The following is a 25,340-nucleotide window of genomic DNA, read 5'->3' as shown; positions in this document are numbered from 1 at the left end:
AAAAATAACTCTAACGTAAACTATGCAAAAACAAAGATATTTACAAACACTTCTAAATACAGGCAGATGCATATTAACTTACAAATATTACTGATGACAGAATTGTTTTGATAAGGCTGCGTATCACCTTCCCACCATCTTCTCTTAGACAGTCGTGAAAGAAGAGACTTCTTAACCGCTTACCTTACCAATTTTGTTTGTTGAAAAAATTGCAAAATTTTCCTTTATTGATAGAAACAAGGAACTAAAACAAAACATAATACGCAAGTTTTAAGGTGATATTTCAATTTTTTTTCATGTCTGAAAAACATTTAATTTATCATTAGTTTACTATCCCGAGTTATCTCGGGCAAATGAAAAAATGTTGAAAAAATTGCAAAAATCAAGAAATATTTTTGTTTCATTGATAGAAACAAGGAACTAAAACAAAACATAATACGAAGTTTTAAGGTGATATTTTAATTTTTTTCACGTCTGAAAAACATTTAATTTACCATTAGTTTACTATCCCGAGTTATCTCGGGCAAATGAAAAAAGTTAAATACTTGTCTTTGTACAAAAGTTTTTAAAACAAGGGACAACACAAAGTGATACTTTCCAAACACCAGTGAAGTGATACGCCATTTTGTTACTCTTTTTTCTATATAAATTCAACAACCATCATATATACAATCGCACAAAACACTCGTGCAGTCTCACAATCCAACAGCAAAACTCCCAAACTAAACTTTGCAATCTTCCAATCGCAGGATTTTATTTATTTCTGCTTCCGGATGGGTAAATACGTGATAAAACAAAACGTACTAACAAATTCTGCTACACCCGAGTTTTCTCGGGGTAATACATATATTTGCAATGCATACATACCCGAGTTTTCTCGGGATAATAGACATCTGCAATGTATACATACCCGAGTTTTCTCGGTATAATAAACATCTGCAATGTGTACATACCCCAGTTTTCTCGGGATAATAAACATCTGCAATATATACATACCCGAGTTAACTCGGGATAATAAACATCTGCAATGTATACATACCCGAGTTTTCTCGAGATAATAAACATCTGCAATGTATACATACCCGAGTTTTCTCGGGATAATAAACATCTGCAATGTATACATACCCGAGTTTTCTCGGGACAATTAACATCTGCAATGTATACATACCCGAGTTTTCTCGAGATAATCAGGGAAGCGGTTAAGTAATGACAATTAATAGAATGTTCAACTTTTTCTTTCACTGTCGACCGGCCTGTGGTGTAGGGGTGTGGAACTGGCCTTGCATCAGAAAGGTTCTGGTTTCGAATCCCGGGCAAGACATGGATGTTCTTTCCTTCTCTGTACTATCTGTCCTTACTGTGGGAGCGGTTCCTTGGGCTATTCATCCACTTTTTCTTCGAGGTTAATATCTTCCTACCTGTACTATGCATGATTCTTTATCGCCTTACGAGATCATCGCCAACAAAACCAATTATTTTAATTTTTTAAAATGACGGATGCTATTTAGGCAAAGTATGAAATAATCGTCCTGATGAGGTTATTATGTAAATGATGTGCATGTTACTGTGAATGATCAAAATCAGTGGTTGTTGACTTTCACCGGTGAATGTTGACAATCAAATTAGTCGCTTCGGTGAATGTCCGAAATATTTACTACATCCGACTTGATATTAATTTACTCGTGGATATAATTACACTTATTCGATATTTTAATACTTACTGACGATAGATTAGAACAAACATCAGTCAGAACAAACATCAGATTAGAACAAACATCAGTGTATCGGGCAAATATATACCGGGCAATGGTATTTAACTTTAAAAAACATCAGTGCAGGGTATACCGGGCAAATGTATACTGGGCAGTGGCACTTGACCTTAAAAAAGCATCAGTGTAGGGTATACCGGGCAAATGTATACCGGGGAGTGGCACTTGACCAGACCTAGTATAACTAACCTTTGGTAAATGTCCGAAATATATACTAGGTCTAGTGCCACTTTCGCTATAGCTTAAATATTTAAAAAAAATTAAACAAAGCGTTTGAATCAATTTTAAACTGATAACGAAATTATAGCTTTAAAATTAAAAAAATAATAATAATAAAAACTGCGCCAGATAAGATTAATTGAAGTAGTTGCTTTATACAGCGCATGTGCGGAAAAAATTAAAATTTTTTTTATCCAGGTGCATCTAAAAGTGGATGAATATCCCAAGACACCGTGGGAGCAACCCTGAAAGAGTGACCAACAAATCTGTAATTCAGATGCCTGTATGACGAAAGGTCATTCTCCAAGTAGGTACTGGAAAAAAACACCTTCTCTTTGACAATTGCGAGGAAACAGGCTTCTTAAGAAATAAATGTTTATTGTGAGAGGTGGCAAATGTGCAACCCAAATTCCTAAGCGCAAATAATGTTATCTACGTCGGATATAATTAAAAGCAATTAGTTCACAATATTAAAAACAGTGCGATATTAAAGTCCTTCTATTCAAATGCGAAGATTCGGGAAGAACCGTTATTACACAGATTAATTCTAACAGCCAATTTATAGAGAAGACGCGATCCTTGCAAATTCATTAATTGTCTTTAACATATTGCAGCGGAATTAATGAATCCAGCTGCATTGTTCTTTAGTGGAAAGATGAACCTTTCTCGTAGTCCTTATTGTTAAAAATTTGTCAAAAGCAGAAATTAGAAAATAAATTGCTGATGGCAGATTTCTTTGTGATATCCTATTACTTTATATTTTCAAAATGAGTATATTTATTTTTAACGACACCTCTTTTGTTAGAGTTTAAAGTTTTCAGAAAAAAAAATTGTTTGAGTATAATGCAAAGTGCCTGTTTTGAATATACTTGACGCTCAAAAACTAATTTGAAGAAAATGAGTAGTAGCAATATAAATTTCAATTAAAATAGTTAAAAGGGAAGCTAAAAGAAAAAAAGTACAGGAATATTTGGTGATGTTAATTACCAATGACACCACATTAAACGTTAAGTGCATTTGTGAAGAATTATCTCAACAATTAGCAAATGTAAAAACCTCACTTTCAAGTTGTCCCCTTTTGAGGTACAAGCATACTTTTTTTAAGAAAGAAATTCTGTAAAACCTTTCTGGAATTTTTAAATTGAGGACGTTTTAAGAAAAATAGAAATATGGAATACAATACATTTTTATTTATAAATAAAATAGCTCTGTGTGAATTATGGTCTCAATAAATGCCTTCCTTGGTTTCAATGTTCTTTTAACTTAGTTTTAACAAAATTTGAAATTAAAGTGTCGTTTCGGTAGGGCATCAAGTCTCCTTTTGGAAGGCTGGTGGTTGTTTTGGACTTGTAGAAAGAAACCCGGTGAAAAAAATCCATAGATCTTTAATCATATGACCCAGGGGGTCAGCTTCATCCACCTAGATCAAGAAATGTCTTCTGAAATAATGCTGCTGTTGTATGCCATATAAATGAAAACCCTTTGTTGAAATCAAATCTTCAATAGTGCAGAACCAAAACTTCTTAAGGGTAACATCCAAGCCTTATTTGAGATAGATATGATCCTTTTGATGCGCACGTAGTCAAGCTATCTTGCCTCAATTTATTGTCAAAGTAATACCCCTTCCATGAAAAAAGTTTCACTGATGACTCCAACTTTTATCAATCGTTGGCACTTATTTTAAATGTTTTGCCACATACACAATAATTACGCACCTACATTTATACTAATAGATAAACATTTTAGAATATACGTTAAACAAAATGGGAGCAGTCTGCATTTTTTACCTCAGAAAGATACTCAATATGTCACTTAAAATTTTATCAATTGATTCAGCTGTATTAAGTAGGAATGATACATCTAGAGTGAAAGATATTTAAATTAGTGTAATGAATAAATTTTAGCAATCAATATTAACCATATTGTGTTGTGTATTGTGCGTATGTGTATTAAGACTCAATCTTAATGGTTCGAATACTCAATCTATGCTAGTAAATTACGGTACATGATATTTTAAATTATGATATACAACACAAAAATGCATTTTTTGTAAATAAACTTATATTTTTCATTCGACGAATTTGGTTCCAAATTTAATATTATTAACAAACCTAAAGTATCTTACTAATAGGCCAATATTCAATCCACTTTGGGTTTCAAAGCAATTTTTTTGCCTGTAAAAATTTTATAAGTCCCATAAATATCCTATTAGTAATGATAATCCCAGAGACATTTACCATATATCTTGCCAATTCAACCTAGATTCTATTTGTCAAATCAGGTACATTTTTAATTTTAGATTAAAGAAATACTACAGTTATGTTTTTAATCAACGATTCATTTAATCATTTATTGCAGCACATTATTAGAACCTATGGCACAAATTTGATTTCAATAACACCGAAATTCTTCTTCTCCTTGTCACACCAACTCATTTTGGTGCTCTTGAATCTTGTTTCACAAAGGCCTATTCCTTTATTGCTGACATAGCAGTCCCTCCACTCTATTTGGAAGTTTATCCTGTCCATATTCTTTTCGGTCACCGCCACTTCTTTTGGCTACCACGGGTTTCTCTTATTCTGTTTTTTTACCCTTATTATTTTTTTCGTTTGGAATGCTTCGTTGTCTGCTGGTTTGTCTTGATAATAGGCGTCTGTGTTGAAACGTCTATGATAGGCGTCTCCATTTGTACTTAAAAAAGGCGTCTTCACTTGTACTGTACTGTAAAGTTATGATGGATAATTCATAATTTATCAGAAAAAGTTTGTTTAAAATAAAAAAAAAAACGGAAATTAATAAATTTATAATAAATAAATTGAATTTCTATGCCTCATTTTGTTTTTAAATCCATACTAAAATATGTAAAGAAATATAAGAGAAAAATTTTAAAATTTTGATCTATTTTTTTTTAAATATATGACAAGGTATGATTTTTAACATTACGACACACGTTACAAGCAGCTAAAAAACATCGAAAACTTCAATTTGCAAAAAAACAAAAACATATTTCATTAATTTTTTGCAGTGAGTTGAGAAACGAATTACTTTAACTAGCACCTTGTGTTAACGTTTTTTTATCAATCAAAGTTTGCAAGAATTTCTTTTTTTGAAAAAAAAATATGTCAAAATGATTGATTGTGCGTTAAAGATTTACTCGTTGTTAGTCTGGGGGAAAAATGTGTTTATTAGTAAAACAAAAATTTCATTCTGTGTTAATTTTCTCCCATTATGTATTTATAAAAAAATTAAGTAACTACCAAAAAAATTTTTGGGAAACAAAAAAGAATGAAATCTTTCTAAGTAAGTCCCTAGTTTGTTGAGCAGGAAAAAATTAGGTAGGGGAAGAACGGGCAAAACGGGACGCCCGGGCACGACGGGACATTGCTTTTTCTTCTATGCGTATCACGGTAACATCTAAAGTGGGTTTTCAGAAAGGAAATATTGTTGTTCTCAATACACACAAGTTTTTTCGTCAGTTCACAAGATGTTACTGAAATGCAAACATTGCTTTGTCTTTCTTACAACGCGTTGAAATATTTTTCCCGGTTTGTATGCTGTTATTATTTGTTTAATACATTGCAATAAATTTTTTAAATTTGTGGCACTGTAGTGTTATTATTGTACAAGCATAATGAGTTGTGAAAATTAAAATTTATTTGCTTAAACAAATTTGCAGATAATTTTTTTAAAAGATATACTATCCGGGCAAGATGGACCCGACAAGATGGGACAGCCAAAGTGGAATAAAAGTGCACAATTAAAGTTAAACTCTCCGGATTTGGAAAAAAAGCATAAGAAATAAGGTAATATTAGCAAAAAAAAATGTCTAAACTAGCAAATATAACTTACTGTTACTGAAGGCTGGTTTCAATGTTCAGATTGCTTAGAATGGGCTCATGAAGCGTGCAGTGCTTATTCCGGTTTTGGCCGCTTCTTATGCAGTAACTGGGATGTTTAGAAACGTTTTTTGTCGATTATTCTTTTATTCTGATATTAATTTCCGTATTTTTGAAATATAATTATGTGTCCCATCTTGCCCGGGTAAGATGGGACAATGCTCTATTTTTGTTTACGCTAAGTTATCATTATTGAACATTATTATTTATTTATTTTCTGTATGAGATATGTAAGAGCAATGTTCCCACCATATGTTTACAATATAAAAGACATAAAATTGCTCTAATTTACTATTTTTTAAACCAAGTTTCCTTAAGCAGTCCATCTTGCCCGGTCTTCCCCTAAATGCTGCATATTGTTCATAAAGGTGTTGCTTAGGCCTAATATGAATATATCTGAAGTTTGTACCGCCTTCCTTTAGGTAAGTTTGAGCCAAAATTTTAAAATTATAAACTTATTGAAGGAGAGGAGTAAAAGGGGCATTTAAACATTTCTATTTAAATCAGTGAGGTTTGTTTTTAAAGATTTTTTCGCTTACTTGAATGATACAAAAACCAAGTCGTTAAAATTAATATTTTGTGTTATGAATGTCTTGGTATTTAAAATGTTTGAATAGGTACGGTATAATTTTCGATGTAAGCATTTGACACTGGGTTTTCAAATGAAACAATTATTTGTTTCGGAGCTTCTCTGACAAAATTTTGCTTAATTCTGAAAAACCCTTCTTTACAATGTAAATATTTCTAAGCAAAAAAAATCTTTTTTTTTTATCCTTAAAGCTCCTTTAAATTCTATTCCATTAGTCCTATCAAGGAAAAGTGAAGCCTTATAATTATTTCTAAATATTGAGCGTCCATTTTAAATATTATTTAAAAAAAGTTTTCTCATAAACATGTTTCAGATTTAGTCATCGATTTAGAAATTGTTATTTTTTGTTGGTTTTTGCATAATATAAATAAATACGAGCAAACAATACACCATTTGATAATTAAAACAAATAAAAGTTATAGAAATTCTGAAAATACATCTTTTACGTTACAATTTTTTAAATGTTTCATACCACATTTTTCTTAAAGTATATGCTTCGAATTTTTATTTAAATAGCAAGTCATTTTTGAAATTAAAAATGTTGCCCTTAATGTTGCCCTTTATACACACGTGTTTGTTATTGGCATAAAATCAATATTAAATTCTATAATTCAGATTTCCCATTTCATTCCACATTTTTTTGGACACGCTTCTAGCTCTTACAGAATATCGAATTGCTATGCTAAAGTTTAATTTTCAGCAAAATTTTCTTAAAAACCAGCTTTGATATAGGATTGCGCAAAATACTCTTATCTCTTATAGACCACCTTAACATAACCCTGGGAAATAGCCACCGGGATATTGACTGTAAAGAAATTTATCCCTTTGAGTTTATATTTTACCTAGTTATCCTAGAAAGGGAAATACGATATTTTCCAGTTACCGTAACCCATTCAGAATTTCCCTTCTTTAGGGATAATCCATCAAGAAATCCGACAACAATGAAGAAAGTGTCTGTTATAGGGAAAAAGTACGTATTGTGTAAAACTTGGCTACTCTCGTCTTTCGTGATTGGGGCTTAGTTGCTGATTTGTTGGGGGAAGGTTACACGATTTTGCCAGTAAGAAATTCTGTAGAGGTGTCTACTGTTGCAAACAAGATAAACAGTCTTTTACCATTCATGGTGCTAAATCTTTTTTGAAAATTAATTCCTTAGTTTAAGTTAATAGATAATTTTTATGAAAATTATATAAATTTTCTCTAACGATTTTACGGTGATTAGAATTTTTGTTTCGTGTTCTTAATTAAGTGTAGCCTTACAATGATTATTTTTATAAAGACTTAACTCTTATGTTTATTTATTAATAATTAAACTTTAAAAGCGTTAGAAAATTTTTGGTCCAAATACTACTGTAAAATGTAGTATCTACAAGTATTTTTCAAGTTTTGCAATCAATTAATCAGGATTGGTATTCTATATTAATGTCAGTAACTACAGTAGCTTTTTTTCATCCACTATGACGTTACAACTGGCTTTTTTGATAAATTTTAAACATTTAAAAACTGCTTACGCAGTTTTTCTATTTTTTTCTAGCGCGGATTTTCACTGTAAATATTGAATTTGTAGTAATAAGTACTGGTACTTTTAAAAGTGAATTTTTAAGATTATCATTATAATATTTTTTTACAGAGTAGAGTCCAACACTCTTTTCATTAACCAACCATGGCCAAGCACCTAGCCCCATTTTCAGGGCTCTATCTTTTAACGGCCATGTTAGGAATGTCACCTAGTTTTGACCTTGGTCAGGTGACGTGGACAGCGCCTGAGCTAATACTCCTCTCTCCAAACTTCTACACCACAACCAAAGAAGGGAATTTCAGCCACAGCAAATTCAACGTGCACCTCGCTGCGTATATAGGCCAATTGTATTGTCAGTCACCAGGATCGATAGTAAAGGTCAACACTAATAATTTTCAAATGGCAATGGATTGTTGCGGTATACGCTTTTTAAGGCAGAGGGGTGCGATTGTTCTTGTTTTTCAGTGGCGCCATCTGTGGTCAATAATTCGACTTCTGCCGCACCCATACGTCACGTCCGTTTATAGAGTAGACTCATTCATCCACAGATCGTAATTTAGATCTGAATCATAGAACGATCAATCTCCAATTCAGTACCCCCAGAAGTATTATTTATGGAGGACTTTGCGACTCGACAGACTTAATGTGCATCAGTCACCATTTCACAACTTCTTCGACAACTTTCTTCGGCCGGCGGGGTTTGAACCCACGAAGTCTCGAACATGGGCCCAGTGCCCTATCGACCAGGCTATCCCGGCCATGGCAATGTATGAATTATGAAAATGTTCAAATTTAACGAAGCTATTATTTGACACATAATAACTTACAACGCCATTGAAAGTATCGTGTTCCATTTCGTAACTTAAATTTATATGCAATTATTAAAAAACAAAATTAAGGTATCTTCTTTGAATTATGAAGATTTAAAGTTGAACTAAAAAAAAAAATGGATCAATGTACCAGAGCTATTACGAATGATTTTTGTTTTTTACTTCGCTGTTAGTACACCTGTGTAACTTTTTAACTAAATTATAAAGTTTGATATAAAAATTGAATTATAAAATAACAGATAAAATAGAAATATCCGTAGCAAAAATATCAAAAGATATTGAAATTTTTTTTAAAATTGAAAACTGATATAAACTTTACTTACATACATACTGAAGTAAAAAAAAAATTTTTTTTTCTTTTCAAAAGCAAAGCATAAAAATTCTTAAATTTATTAAAAATATTTCTTGTCAAATACTTTTGATATTTACTAGTTTATAATATTGCCTTGTGAGGAAAGAAACTCTCCGTTCAAAATGCATGGAACTAAATCTTTTATTGATAAATTCCTCGTAAGAGCAAGAGCAGAAACTATTTTCAAAATGATGTCTCCCGATGCTCAAGAAGTACGTAGAAATCTAATTTATTTCTGCAGACACTTCATTTGCGTTTGTTTTTGTAAAATTTTTAAATTGGATTGAAAACAACTTCAGAGATATGCATTCTCAGATGTAAATGGGATATATAACAGCAGAAATTTTGACGAAAATATGAATTTTGAGTGTGTAAAAGGCAAAAATAAGTGTTCAGTTGAAATGAGACATCGACCGTGCAGCAAAAACTAGAAGCTCTTAAATTTTAACTAAACAAGAATCGTTATTTTTGATATTTTTTTCTTAACATTTTTCTTTGCTAAAAAGGAAAGTTAGAATAAGGTAATGTAGTTAGAGTTCATAAATGTACTTCAAATAAACATAAGGTCCAATTAAAAATGCTTATTTTCATTGCAATTCAAATTTTTTGGTTGATTAAGAAGTTGCATGTTTATTGAAAGAAGTTGTAGTTTAAAGTTTATAATAAAAATATTAAGATTTCTTAAACGAACTTAAAGTTTAATTTTCCAGGACAAGATCAAGAGTGTAAATTTTAAATTTTTGAAAGCATATGTGACATTAAGTCACAACCTAATTTCTAAATATCCTGTTTTGTTAATCAAAATACTAATTGTTTCGGCTTAATTTATAATTTTATAATACATTTTTTATTTCATCTTTTTTTCTTCTCACCCCTTAACGCGTTAGCGCAATTTGGACAGTCTCCCCCTAAAATTCCTTACCAGCTCCTTGCAGAACCCCTTTTTTTTCTAGAACATTCCACCCTTTTCGTTTCTGAGAATTCGCACTGGTTGTCGGCATCTTTCATCTCCGCGTGTATGTTGTGTTTCTCAACCGTAACTTTTAACGTATAATCAATTTTTCGTCTCAACTCGTAATTTTTAGATAATTTAACTTTAACTTGCACAACATGTACTACAACTTCAACTTTTAAGTTTTTGTCTCTTATAAAAAGAGCGCGCGAAAAATGACCGGTGCATTCGAAATTCTTCATCACCCCAACGTCACGCTGCTCCCTGGCAGTACGTTTTTTTCCCCCCCCCTTCCTCTTTTTTTATAGAGGAAGAGAACATTTTTTTGGGATGGCGTCACGTCTATCGCCATGTTGGCAAGTCAATCTGCTGTGCTTTTCTTTTTCTCTGATTAATGTCTACTAAGTAATTTCCTGATGGTGAATCTCCTGCTTTTAATATGATATTGATGGGACGCCTTCGCTACCCAGACACAGCCATTGATGGACTTCTTCACAGTCAGTACTAGCTTTATTGTAATGCTGTTTTTAACTTTTCAAAAAAATCAAAAGCCGAGAAGAATCCGAAATTCTGGGAAATGCTCCAACCGATGTTTTGTTTTGCGGAAAGACCGGTGTTTCCAGTAACTACTCAGTTCCCACTAAATGCTGGGATAAAATGATCCATCGCCAACCAACAGTCGTCTGAATCTCATCTAAAAATTTCCTTTTCACTGAATCTCCTGCCCTTCACCCACTACTCCACCATTTGGACACTATTTTCCTGTCTCTCAACATGGATCCACCTAATAAAAAGAACTATTGGTTTTTCATAAAGTGACTATCTTTTTTTTGAGTGATTTATTCATCTAGATTTTCTAGAAGATAACTTCAGGTAAATACTTGTTTTTTTTCCTGTTTTTCTTTTAGATGGTTACATGGGTTATTCGGACACTATGCGTAATTGTATTAATTGTCTTTTTTATAATTCGGCCATATTTCTTCAAAGTTCAGTTGTTATTTTTATATATGCTACTTTTTTCATTTTTTATACCCAACCGTAACAGGGCAGCATAAATCTAGAACAATTTTAAATGTCTCAGCACAAAAATCTGAATCTTAAAATAAGAAGTATTAAGAACTGTGGATGAGAGCAATCGTATCTGGGTTTGAATCCCAGAGATGGCTAGTCGAAACGAATTCCGCACACGGCTCACACCGACCAATTCAATATCCTCAGTGGTAAACGGATCATAGGTTAAAGGTTAGTTTATCCCAATGCTTGATCCAGGAGTTTCCTTGTCTTAAGGGTTGGGTTCGAAACTACAAGGCTGCTGAGTTGAACATTGCTATTCGTAAACTCAGAATGCTTCATGTTGATATGAATTCTGCCCCAGCTCGTTCTGACCATATTGCTGACGTTAAAAAAATACTCAGTGGTAGACGGATCATGCATTACAATCCCCTTGTCGTTTGATTAACCGTGGGAGTTTTTCATGCTTTTTCTCTTTATGTAGCGCAAGAGCGGGTTAGTTCCATCTAAAAGTGTTCCACTATGGCTTGTTTGTCTCAATGCTTGATCCAGAAATTCCCTTGTCTTCTGGGTTGGGCTCAAAATTACAAGGCTATAGAGTGGAACATTGATCATCGTAAACTAAGAATTGGTTCAGCGTCGATTATAAATTTAAAAAAATAGGAAGTAATAGTAAAAATTGACTTTATGATGAATTTTGCAACGATTATGACAAACTTAATTTAATTCTTTTTTTTAAATCTTATTGATCATTTTTTAATATTCATTCTATAATATTACAAATACAAAAATTTTAAAAACTTGGTGCGTATGGAATATCATGTTTATAACTTATTTTTTATATTATCCGTAACTTGCTGCATTTATAAGCTTAAAAAAATCATTTAAATTTGAAACTGTTTAGATTTTTTAAAACTACATTAATGTAGTTTCCGTAGCCCGTAGGAGTTCTGAAAAATATTTTTTTTCACAAAATGGCGATGTTTCGAAAGAAAAAAAAAACTGCACATAATAAGTTGCATTTTCGTAGATAACTCAAAACTAGTAGACAGAAAAGAATCCCAAAGTGCAAATAAAACTATAGTTATTGTGAATATTGTGTCATAATTTGAGGTAAATCGGTTGAAAATAGTGCCAGTTAACACTAGAAAGACTGAAATACCTATATTGCCTAAAAGCAGTCAAAATGACTAGATTGTGAAAGAATAATTAATGTGTAAAGAAATTTGTTAAAAATTAATTTTTAATATTTTTTATATTATTTACAGTTATGTAACAAGCTATTAGTAAGTATTAACAATAAAAAAAATTACATGCTGTACAAAAAGTCGCAAAATTCTAAGAAATCGTGTCATCATTGTTTCTCTAATTGAAATTAAAAAGCAGTCAAAATTACTTCCTTAGGCAATGTAAGGTTAAGAGATACAATAAGTAAGATAAACATAGTTCACAGTATATTACGTTTAAAATTTTGAGATCAAAAATCCCTTTAAATATTTAAAATTTTGCAACTTCCAGGTTCATAAGAAGCAAAAGGGTCACACCAAAAGTAAAAACACAGCTATAATTTTCTGAATAATACAGCTTCATTTTGTTGTAAACTACTTAGAAAAATAAGAAATAAAAACACATAAAAAACATTAATTTTTTGTTGAAAAAAGAAATTCTTCAGCATTGTTTAAATAATATATTAAAGGAGGGGTAATTGCGCAACTTTTTAGTGCAGCCCAAATAAAACACAGTTTAATTGTCTTCCAATAAAAGAAATGTTATTAAAATGAAGGAAATATTAATTTAATCTCAAGAAGAAAAAAAGATTATAAATTAAGCCTGTAATAATAATTCGAACTATATTTATGCTGTTAAATTATTCATGAAACTCTATCCTATTTTTAAAATAGTAAAGCATAGAAGTTTTAAAAACAAAATTGCGTTAGAATATACAGCTGTCTTGATTTATTCATAATCTTACGTTTGATATTAATTTTGAATTTAAATATGCTAGGAGGTTCCACACTTTGCTTCTTTCTTACCCAACTACAGTGGTTGCTTTAGAATTATCTTTATTTCTGCTATATAAGCAGTTCCCAAGTAGTTGAGCACGAAAATAATTTAGGGAAATCTGGGAAAATCATTTTAAAAGTTTGGGTATACGTCTAATATAAAGAACTAAAGTTTGCTCTCCCTCCCAAGGATGAATTTTAGTCACCATTTTAAATTTAACCGCAATTTAATTAAAATTAAGCCGCCATTTTAAATTTAACAGTCTTAAATTTAACTGCCATTAAATTTAACCGCCATTTTAAGAGATGAGGGTCAAAGTAGAGAACTTTAACCTTACTATCTAGACACATGGGGTATTTTTTTCATATATATCTTTACGATAAATCAAATAACCCCAAAGTAAGGTTGATAGTTAACAATAGTAATAGCAAATTATAAAGGATTCAGTAAGTGTGAAGTACAATAAAGTGCAATCTCTGATTATACCTATATCCTTTAATAAAATTATCTAAACTAAGACATCGTTTACTATCCATTATTTTAAGCTGAATAGGACAAGATCAAAATAAAATTAATACACTTCTAAAAGTCCTTCATGTTCTCTTTTTACTATACGGAAGAACGAAGTATTCAATCTTACATATTGTCTTTTTAATGCTGAATCGAACGAAACAAAAGCGAAACTGATAGGACTGATATTTTAAAAGCTATGAGAGTTTCAATTAATAGAATTATAATATTTCACTAATATTTTAATACACCTAAACTGAATTATTTATAATTTCTTTACTGTAATAATTAGTTTTATTAACTTGGTATGGATGTCATTCGATTCAGCATAAAGTATAAAACTTAACTTAAAGTGATTTAAAAAAAAGTCTGATGAATTCCCTGTTTATGATTCAAAACTTACTTAAGACAATTAGAATAATACTCCAAACTGCGAATAGGAATGATCTAAGATATCCGATATAATTAAAATAAACTGTTTTCTTTAGCCATAGTCTTCATAGTCTTTATGATTCAAAACTTACTTAAGACAATTAGAATAATACTCCAAACTGCAAATAGGAATGATCTAAGATATCCGATATAATTAAAATAAACTGTTTTCTTTAGCCATAGTCTTTATGATTCAAAACTTACTTAAGACAATTAGAATAATACTCCAAACTGCGAATAGGAATGATCTAAGATATCCGATATAATTAAAATAAACTGTTTTCTTTAGCCATAGTCTTCATTTAATTATAAAACTTAAAGTGATTTTAAAAAAGTATGATGAATTCCTTGCTTATGATTCAAAACTTACTTAAGAAAATTAGAACGGTACTCCAAACTGCGAATAGGAATAAAAATAATAATATATGAAATGGGGAAAATGATACGAAATATTGTGAGGGAGGAATACTTTTGCAGTTGAGTCACGCTCATGATGGATCATTTCTAAGAAAGTCATAAGGCGAACAATTCTTGACACGCAAATGTACCCTATCTGCAGAAGCTTTTGATTCCTTCGTGACTGGCATCCATGGTTTATGGAAATTAAAAAAAAAAGAAGAGAATATGCATTAGTACCACTTCTATTATTTCAAAGTGCATTTCTGTCTATTCAAATCCCATATCCAATTCCTTCCTCGCATGATTTTATTGCAAATAACGAACACGAAGTTTATTTTTCAAAATTAAATTCGAGGAGTGAAGTTAGCCAAGTTTTGAATAAATAATAGTACATTCCAAACACAAAGATTTATTAAGTAAATAATGCAAAGAAACTGAAGCGGAAAGATATTTCTTGATTAAGTACTTTATTCGCTTTAAAAATATACAAAATGAAAATAGCCGTCGGCATGTTTTAAGCGCTCAAAAATAGACACCCATTTTCAAGACTTGCCAGACGTGAATGAGATGAAGCAAAGGTGAGTTGAAATAAAAACGTAAAGTTGCCAACGAAAAATGGAAAAATAAAGATCGGAAGCAAAACTAGTGAAACCACAGAAGCCGAAAGAAAAAAGGATTAGTAGTGAAGTAGTTTTATTTCCGTCGCACTAGAGCTATACAATGGGCATTGGCGATGGTATGGAAAACATCCCTGAGAATGATTCGAAGACATGTCATCACAATTTTGGTCCGCTGCAGAGGGAATGGCTCCTCTGCTTTTGTAGCCCGATGACCTGCACGCGAAGTCGAGCACTTTACGGTAGAACAGTTTAACCGATACGCGCACACTCGGTTCCTACACAGACTGATCAAAATGATCACCCACCCGCTTACTGACCGCAACTAGCGATGATTGACTTCGGTATTCTGCTAGGAACCATGTTTTTACGATCAGTCCACTGCGGTACGAAAAAATATAAAAACAAAACAAGAAAAATCACAGTGGCCGAGAGAGGCTAATGAGGGCAAAATACATTTCCATCTTTATGGAAAGATGGTGAGAAACTAATGTTGTTAACAAGAGAATTGGTATTCATATGAATAAATCTGGATTCCAGAGCATCAAGATGAGCTGATGTGACTGGGGTGGAAATAATTTTGATATTTTTGAAATTGAATTCAAATCCAAGATTCTAATTGAATTTTACAGCAAGAATCATATTTCGAATCACTTTTCTGCTCATTCACTTCTGGCAAGTCTTGAAAATGAGAGCGCGTTCTTGAGTGCTGGAAACATGTCTACTGTTTTTACCAAGTTATATATTTTCGTAGTGAATGAAGTTTTTATTCAGATAACACAGATTTGTTAGTAATATTTGACTCTTTGAACTTATGAGATGATCGAACTTATGAGATAGTTTATGAGATTTACGTCCTTAAATCTTACGTTTTTATTTTAAATTGCCTTAATAGTGTCTTTAACTGTCGTAAAACAGGATTAATTACATTCAATTACTGAATAGAATGGAAAATTCATTCCGGAGCATTGTATTTGAATTCTTTTTTGGAGAGATTTCTGATTTACGTTTATTATTTGCAATTTGTTAAAATAACTTATTGCTTCAAACTGTCAAAATGGTGCTATATATATTTTCAATTATTTAATACTTTAAGCGATTTCTAAATCTTGATGCTGATTCCGGGAACACCCCGGGTCAGAGAAGTTAAACATTAAAATGTACTGGAAAAGAGAATTCATTGATGCTAAATTGTTTTCCATCAGACAGAAATGAATAAATACTTAACACGGATTTTTTAAGTTATCAATCAGTTTTCCTTATTAAGTTTTCTTCATTTTAATTCCAATAAATTCTTTAAAGGATTTGAGTGTTTACTGTCGTCCTTTATGGGAAAATCTCTTCATAAGAAGAAACATTTTCTTGCATACCATGCTTTTTTGTTAACATGCGAGTGTTTATTGTATCCTTGAATTTTTAAATCAACTACTAACATACCCGTACAAAATTAAAGATTATTATGAAATTTTTTTGTTTAGTTATTTAAGAATTATTTTTCAGGCAAATTATGTATTTGTCAGTTTAGTGAAATTTCGTAGTCTTTAGTTACGCATTTCTCAGTGTCGTAGTTGTTCGTCTAGATTTCTAAAGTAAAGTGACCGATGCCATCTTTCATTAACCATGCCCTTTACTTAGTTATAAAATTGATGTTTAGGTGTGAAAAAGTGTCTAAGAAACCGCTAAAAGCGCCGCCTGGGGAAGACTGCAGAGTTAGTTTTTATCTCAAAAACAGCAGTAAGAGAAAAAAAAAATGAATTGCAAAGTTATGTAACATCTTCTTGTGTGCATTATGAGAAAAAAAAATTAGAGCGCGAATTTGTTTGTCTTAAATTTTTTAGATCACATTGTGACGTGACGACCTTAGGAAGAAAAAAAAAACTAGTTACAACAAGAAAAGTTCGTTTTCAACGTAAGGTAGTAAAAGACAACTTTGGAAATCGAAATTTAAATTATCTTCTGACAAGTAATTTTTTTCCTAAGAGCATTCTATTACGCCATAATATAGGTAATGCAGCACGAAAAAAAAACACATTGAGGTGTTTTTTCTGTCCTATAACGTCCACAAAGTGTCTGTTTATTCACACTAAAACAATAATAACTGAATGCTTTATTTTCCTTTATCTTGTACCTATAAGACAGAAACGATAACTCCTCAGTTTTCCCCCAGATGGCGCATTTAAAGGTCTCATTTTGAAGCAAATAGCCATTTTACTATGCCTAACCATCAAATAAGTAACCACTTCTGCAGCCGTTCAAATATTAAAATAATGGTTGCGTACTCTAGTGAATCCCTTACGCATAAAAAATGATGATTATCATATGAGTATTTCTTCCTAAGAAACGTTCAGATTTATTTTTAAAAAAAAATACAATTTCAAAATGGATTAGTTATATTATAGAATAAATTATTTTGTTTTCTGAAATTCAATACTATATGCGTATTGCAGTGGGAAAGTTAATGAAATAGAAAAAGTCATTTCGTAAAGTAAATCCATCTATAGCTCCTATTTTTTTAAAATAAACTGTTTGTAAAAGATTAATAGTTAAGAAACAGAATTCAATCACTAGTGATAAAGGGAATAATATAATTTTTAATTAAAAGAAAACTCTGATTTCATTTTAATCTGTTTAATGTACTTGTATAGTTTACATGTATGGTCTCAAAGTTCATCTTTATTTTTATTTGAAAATAAGATTGAACAAATAAAACGCGAGTTTTAATTAAGTTTAGAGTTAGGTAATTCACTACGTAAAAAGTGAATTAAATTAGCACGAATTTCGCACGAAACAAAATTTGAATTTTAATCAAAACACTAAAATTTTTCTTTCAAGAAAAAAAAGGAATACTGAAAAGATATTTGAAAGTTTTTTTTGATTTATCATTTATTAATTGAAAATCTTTCATTTTCTGAATTTTCTTATTTTGTATAAAACATAGTTTGATAATTGGTTTAATAGATTTTTCTGTTTTCTTTTGATTCAACAGCTTCACTCTATTGGTTACGTATTTGTTTTGGTTATAAAATTTGTTTTTTTCCTTTCCTGACTGAAAATTTTATTTATCAATCCTCGACGCTTTAATTGAATTCGCAGTTGTTTTTGTATCAACTCGAAGATCAGTTTGTTTAAATTTCTTGTTTGCTACTTTGGAAAGAGAAATTTCATAAGTTTTGTGACAACATGCATATGTGCTAGGTATAATATAGATAGTGCTATTGCAGGTAATTCATGTTTACCTAATGATATACAATAGTTAAAAAAAAATTTAAAACTAGAAAGAAAATATGTCATTATAAAATTCTACTAAATTTTTATACAGTTTCAAGAACGAAAAACGGTTTTATACAGTTTCAAGAAAAAAGAACTTTCAGTAATGATGTACTGCAATTATGATTGCATTATTATTCAAACAGGAGGCTCCGCTATCTGCTTTCTCCTCTCATGCCCCAGTTATTGCTTTTCCTCCATCAGCGTTTCTTTTCTTTTTTAAAAGCTGATAGTCAGAGAAAAAATAATTTCCTTTATAAAATATATAATTAATATTATTTCTGTTAGTTTTGGTAATTTGTTTTGCGATTACCTGGGTTTGGGACCCATGTCCGTTTGGGGCCCATGTCCGCTGGACCCATGTCCGAGAGTTCGTGGGTTCGAACCTCGCCGGCCGAAGATTCCCCGTGTAAAGTAACTCATGCACGTTAACTCTGTCGAGTCTTAAAAGTCCTCCATGTTCCCATAACAAATCAATACCTCTGGAGGTACTGGATCTGTGGATGAATGAATTAATGTATGACTGGGTTCGCCTTATAAACGGGTGTGACGTATGGTGTGGCAGAAGTCAAATTTTTGGCCATAGATGGCGCCACTGGAAAACAGGAACAATCACACCCCCTCTGTCTAAAAAGGCATACGTCAACAACAACAACATTACCTGGGTTTTAAAATACTCAACTGAGCTCGAAAAAAATGAAATTGAAGGTACAGATACTGCGACACTATTAAAAATAATTTTCATCATAAATGATATAAAACGATAACTCATACACTGTGAGAGTTCTTTACACTCTATAAGGAAACTGCTTTTACCTCTCTTGAGTCTTTAATATTTAAAAAAAAATTTAATACGAATATTAAGATTTATCACTAACATCTTATCTCTAACTCTCACTCTTACATTTTCTATTACTTTATGCATTTTTTGTTATTTTTGAGATAATGTCAAGCGATAGTTTATATAATGAGAGAGAGGGAGAGAGAGAGAAGGAGGGAGAGAGAGCGAGAGAGAGAGCTGGCTAAATTTTTTACAACAATGGATAAATAGTAATTTTTAAACTCACCAATAAAACACTTAAAACTGCAATAAACTAATACTAACAAATTAGAACTTCGAAAGAAATGCACGTTAATTTCATAAAGAAAAATTAAAGGATGACTCATGATTCATGAAACACTCATGACGTGAGTCAAATTTCAAATCTGTAGTTGCACTTCTGCGTGCTGCAGAGTAGTTCACATGGTGTGTTATTGCCACAAGCTTAACAGTTAATTACTCTCAAATTAATTACCGAATGTTTATTTTTTTATTACATCCTATTTCCTTTACGTTTTTTTCCCGCACACCTTTGTAATTCCAAGTTTCTAAGTGCTATAGTTTTTGCTAGCACAACGAATTGTAGCGTAAAATTGAACACCCAACACAGTGACGTTTATGATTTTTTTAGACAGAAAAATATGCTTACCAAATTGTTGTAAATTTTATAGACCAGACTTTTTCGACAACTATAGATACCGCTATAGATAACTAATATCAACAATAAATAATTAATATGAGATCAAGTATAATGGATAACTATACTCGTCGAATGTTAAAACCGTTAATATTTTAAAGAAAAATTTGAATTCGTCAAACTTGATTTTTATAGAGTCCCAAGTAAATATTAAGGAAAACCGTACTTTAAGAATAAGGTTGTATAATTATGATCGCACATTTATTCAATATGTTTACATAATTTAAATCAAAATAATTCTTAATACTTCTGATGCCATATATAATTCATGTTTAATCATCACCAAAAATACTTGAAAAACGTAAAAATGTTGAAAAAAAGAAAGAAAAAACTAAATTTATTAAATTCTTCTTAATTTTTAAAGTTTCAGCTACAATGAGGAAAAACAATCTCTTAGAAAATACTACATGATTATTATCGCATGTTTATTTAATATTACTACTAATTTTTTTAAAATTAAATAGAAAAAAAAGTTTTTGAAAACATTATTTCTATAGATAATTTAAAATCATTAACAAACAGGGTTAACCATAAACAAACAATTTTTGGAAATGTAAACAAAAATCTGCATTAATTTATTCCTTCTTATTCTTGTAGAGTTTCAAAGCACCATAAAAGAAAAGAAAAATTCTATTACCGGAAAAAAAAGAAAGATAAACACAGTACATGCATTCGAAATGACAGTAGGAAGTGCGAAAAAGAGACAAATAAACACACTTCCAATCTTCCGTGAAATCCTGCTGGCCTCAATATTCACCCATGCCTTTACGATAGAGAACTAAATTCAGATGCCCATGAGTATCGATGGAAAAAGAACAAAAAACACAACAGTAACAGATGATCCCTTCTTCATCCCTCTCATCTCACCTAACACCCCTTTTCGTCTCCCAAGAATAGAACAGTCCACTCTATCCCATCTTCCGTTTTTGGAAAGTAGTAAACGTGGAGGAAAATCCCAATTTTCCCGCCTTTGATTACATCGATTCGAAAAATCAAGAAATTTGTGGTAGGATTTTTTTTACCATTGGGATTATTTTTCCCGAAAAACTTCTGTTTCGAGTTAGGAAAAGATAAAAGCATCTTTGACTTTGGGAAGAGAACTTCCAATGTCAAATTCAGATTCGAATCTTTTTCGATAGTGGAGCGGCGGGGGCGAGGATGCCTCAACGTGGACAACAATAACACGTGATTCTGTGTTGGGAAGTGATTGGTAACATGTGAGCATGTGTTTACATTGTGATATTCTTAATGCGGTGTGAGTTACTTTATAATTGTTGATACGCTGACGCAATCTCCGATCAATTCCGTTCAATAAAAGGCATCAATCTTTTTTCTTTCGTTTTGAAGCAGTTTTCTTCAGTAAACCTTATTTTCACTGAAGATAACGACGAGACATTATTGTAAACGTTGATTGAAGAAGTAGTTTCTTTACTACAACTTTTATTCGCGGAAGATAACATTAGTAAGCATTGATAATTACGTTTCTAATTGCATTAATCTTATGTTTTGAATACGGTTTTGTAGGTTTACTTAGTGTATTAATCAGCATTAGGAAATATTTTGTCGAGTAATTTTTTAAGCTATAGATTCTTTAAGAAGAAAAATTAGGGCATCTTTTAACAGTCAGTTACCGATCAATAAATCACTTCAGTCCATTTTAGCATCGGTCTCGAATTCTATTAGCTTCAACTTTTTACTAGGAGAAGATTGTTTGAACTATATTTTCGAAGCATATATTCATAAAAATATTACAAACTATAGCCATTTTTCGTAATATCTTGTTTCATTAGTCATCGAATTTGAATTTGTAACAAAATAAATGCAATAGTGAATTTATAGTAATTTGTTAGGGAGATAGCTGAATAATATAGTTTAGGTACAAAAATATGGTGAAGAAATTCCCGAAATGAATAAAAACTAGTTGTCGAAACTGTAAATTCCTATTTCCCATTCTTAACTAATACCGTGCCATGGAATATAAAAATAAAATCGTAAATTAGGCCTCAAATATTTGAAATCTTGCCTGTAATTCATAACTGGTATCTGTTAGCTTATCTCCTGATCAAGTATGATGCTCAATTAATATGAATTATTCTGCTCAAAGTGTATTATAGTTGAATTATGGTTAAGGAAAAAGCCATAAACAAGTAATTGAAATCATAAATTATTCAACTAAGGTCTCCTTTGTATTGCCACATGGAAAGGAAACGAGCTCTTTTATGTAGTTATAAGAAGCATACTAAAGACTATCATAACTGCTGAAATACTCTGCCATTGCCTCATAAAATAGTATTTATGATTCTTGTGTGATAGTAACTGTAACTGTTTCCACAGCAATAATTTTAGCACCAGCTTACCAGGGTTCGTTGTTTTATTATAGACATAAAGAGTTTTCTCAATTTTACGTTAGTAGTTCTCAACGAAAAAAACATTTTACTCACGAAGTATATTATTTCCAATATGTAAACTCGTGAAACTTTTTACAATAAGTCTGTTATATTTAGGAAAAACAGATATTTATGAATACTACAGATATTACTTTTTAAAAAGTGAAAAAAAGTTGATTTAGTTTCATTTTGATTTCCTTTTCAACTGCAATAGATTAGAAGCACGCGTAGGGAAAATGTATTTCATCGTAACTCGAATATTAGAACAGGAACTAAAATGTGACTTACTACTAATTTAAAATAAATCGAGTGTACTTGAATCTTGTAAGAAGCATGGAGAAGATATTTTCTGTTACTAGTTCCAGTGGACGTTCACCGAGTCGAAGGTCCCCGATTCGAAACCCTGTTGCGCCTCATTCATCATCAGTTATAATTGATCGATGCCCATCACCTGATATAGGAAGCGTCAGGTGGAAATCAAAGTCTGAAGAAAGGTGAGTTTTAAAGCTTGAAATATTTATTAACTTTTAAACAATCGAAAAAAGTTACTATAAGTGCCATTTTGGGATTTAAAAATTACTCTGATTTCCGACACATGCAAGTATCTATTTTCTGTTACAATATAAGTATTATAAATCAACTTTTTGTGAAAAGAGGAATGTGAATTAGGCATTTGTTTAGATTTTTGCAAAAAGGTGACATGAAAAATGCGAGCCCATACCGCCATATAAACAAAAGCTATCTAAATATACCAATAGACAATACCATTCTATTAAAAACTAATAATTACCTAATATTTTTCGTCAATAATCACGTTTATCTTTAAAAAGTTAAGTTTTTTAAATGTAAGTTATTATAATAACAACATAATCGAAATTAGCATTAAGCCATGAAAAAGAGAAACTGCAATCATTAAGTAATCTACTAATTGCTAATTAAGTACCAATAGCTGTTATTTAAGAACTAATTAAGTACTTACAGTAATCAAAACATAAGTGACTCCCTTAGTTCATTCTTTGTGCAGTCCTTTCCTTACAAGTATGCACTGTATTCGTTCTTTCGTCAGTTTTGTCATCATATACTTCAAAAATAGTTTCGCCAACAATAATAGATTATTAATAAAAATAAACTAAATTGATTAAAAAATGGAGCAACGTAGAAAAAAAAATCATCATTCTTGACCCAGTAGTTCAAACTGGTGAACTGTTTCTGCTACGTTTATTCTTGCTGTAGAGCAACGGTTCCCAATTTTCGTCCGGCTATGGAACCCTAAATGATCGATCTTCTTTAGACGGAATAATAATGGAGGACGGAAATTTTTTATAAATGAAGTATATAAAGATCATTTTGAACGCATTATAATCAATGAAAAATTATTTTATTTTGAAAATATTTAAGGAGATAAAAAAGGAAACTTTTCACTCCCTTCATGGAATCCCAGAGTTCTGTGGAACATGATGTGGGAACCGCTGTTGTGGAACATGATGTGGGAACCGCTGTTGTGGAACAGAATGCTAAATGTTTATGTTTTCTAGAACAAGAGCGTTTTGTTGGTGTATTATATCTATGTCAGTTTGGAATCTTTGCTTTAACGAATAATACAGCACTCCATAAAAATAAATAAAATCCTTATATATGCCTTTTTAATATCTGTATTCTTTGCAAGTAATTCAGCTGAATATCGAATGAAAAATACTCGAGGGATTAAAGAAAAAAAATAATTAGAAGAAGAAGAAATGTTTCAAAATTTAAATTTTTGCTGGCTTCAGAAGATCTGTGTTGTTTTTATGGATAGCTGATTAAGGCTTGTATATATTTGCAAGGGATTCAGCTGCGTAAAGTGGCCAACTTAAAATCCTTGAAGGGTCTTAGAGAGGCAGTGCTAGGCTAGCCCTTTTACTGAGGTGATGTTCATGCAATAAACTGTTCTTTATTACTGTTTTCAGATAGATATTTTACATTTCAAGAATTTTCTTTAAATAGCATTTTAATACACAAAAACGTGTAATTGCCTTCATTAAAATCATGTTTTTCGTTCAAACATTATCCAGGTACAATGTCAAAAAATATGGCTTATAATTAAGGGGAGCTGGTAGGGTACATACCAAATGTAAGAACTGAATTTTTTCTATGTACCTTTTCTCAGCACATAGATATTGCTTAAATTTTTTTTCACAGAATATTTATATATACAGGGTAACGCTGTGATAACTGTTTATACATGTCTTTGGTATAATTTTAAAAAAAAACTGAGAAATTTTATTTTTTAAAAAAAAATTTCATTAGAAATCTTTCATAAATGCAAAACCTGTTAACGCAAAAACATTATCACAGCATACAACTGATATAATCTCAAAAATTCCCAAAAAATATCAAAGCGATATTATTAGTAGTTTCTTCGAAAAAGTACATCGAAAAAGATCAGTTTTAGCATTATTGATATATGCCCCAGTAAATTTGAAATCTTCTCATTAATAGATTTTTATATCTTAATTTCAGCTAATTTTAATCAGTTCTCAACTGAACTCTTCAAATGCCATATTTTAAAGTGATTAAACTTAGTTGAGCTGCATGAAGTTCATAGGTTTACTGTCATTCCTTGATACTGTGAATGAAATTTGAAAGAAATCTCGCGTATATATTACAACTGTTAATAATTTATTGAAGCAATATGATTTATAATGATTTACTAAGAATTAAAGTAAATTTCTCTTATGTGGTTTTGGCATTAGCAAAATTTTGAAGTTTGCTTCTTTTTATTTTACATCTGCTTACACCCATTTATTACAAGTTTTAAGAATTATATAGTTTATTTAAGAATTTATAAAATGACTATATTTTTTAAAAGGCTTGACCAGAAATATAAAAAAATAATAATAATAATAATTAAAAAATTATGTTTCCCAGGAAACATGTTTAAATTGGTTATACTTATGCTATAAATAAATAATATTAATCGATACGAAAAGCACAAGCAATACTAAAAAATAAAGTTGATAATTTTGGTTTTGAATTTTTTTCTGTTCCTGACCTGAATTTCTGAGAGTCACAGCATATTTTGAAAAAAATT

The 25,340-nt window shown here is 31.0% G+C and overlaps 1 protein-coding gene and 1 long non-coding RNA gene across 3 annotated transcripts in view; one reads left to right on the top strand and one right to left on the bottom strand.

Moving 5' to 3' along the window:
• The window catches only part of LOC147813821 (uncharacterized), a 579,591-nt gene that overhangs the window by 186,987 nt on the left and 367,264 nt on the right, over window positions 1-25,340 (bottom strand). The gene's annotated exons all lie outside the window — the stretch shown is intronic.
• The window catches only part of LOC107438721 (potassium channel subfamily T member 2), a 518,547-nt gene that overhangs the window by 140,416 nt on the left and 352,791 nt on the right, over window positions 1-25,340 (top strand). The window contains exon 1 of one of the 2 annotated variants that reach the window (XM_071179919.2): window positions 20,799-22,764. The exons of the other annotated variant lie outside the window; for it this stretch is intronic. Within the exon in view, the coding sequence (XP_071036020.1) occupies window positions 22,604-22,764 (161 nt within the window). The 5' untranslated portion in view covers window positions 20,799-22,603. Of the gene's footprint in view, window positions 1-20,798; window positions 22,765-25,340 lie in introns of those variants that run through there. 2 annotated transcript variants of the gene reach the window in all.

This window comes from Parasteatoda tepidariorum, chromosome 3, assembly GCF_982258835.1.
Source record: "Parasteatoda tepidariorum strain Cologne lab strain chromosome 3, Ptep-v5.0, whole genome shotgun sequence".
Taxonomy (NCBI): Eukaryota; Metazoa; Arthropoda; class Arachnida; order Araneae; family Theridiidae; genus Parasteatoda; species Parasteatoda tepidariorum.
Note: the sequence above shows the minus strand (reverse complement) of the source record. Positions and strands in the feature narration are given on the sequence as shown.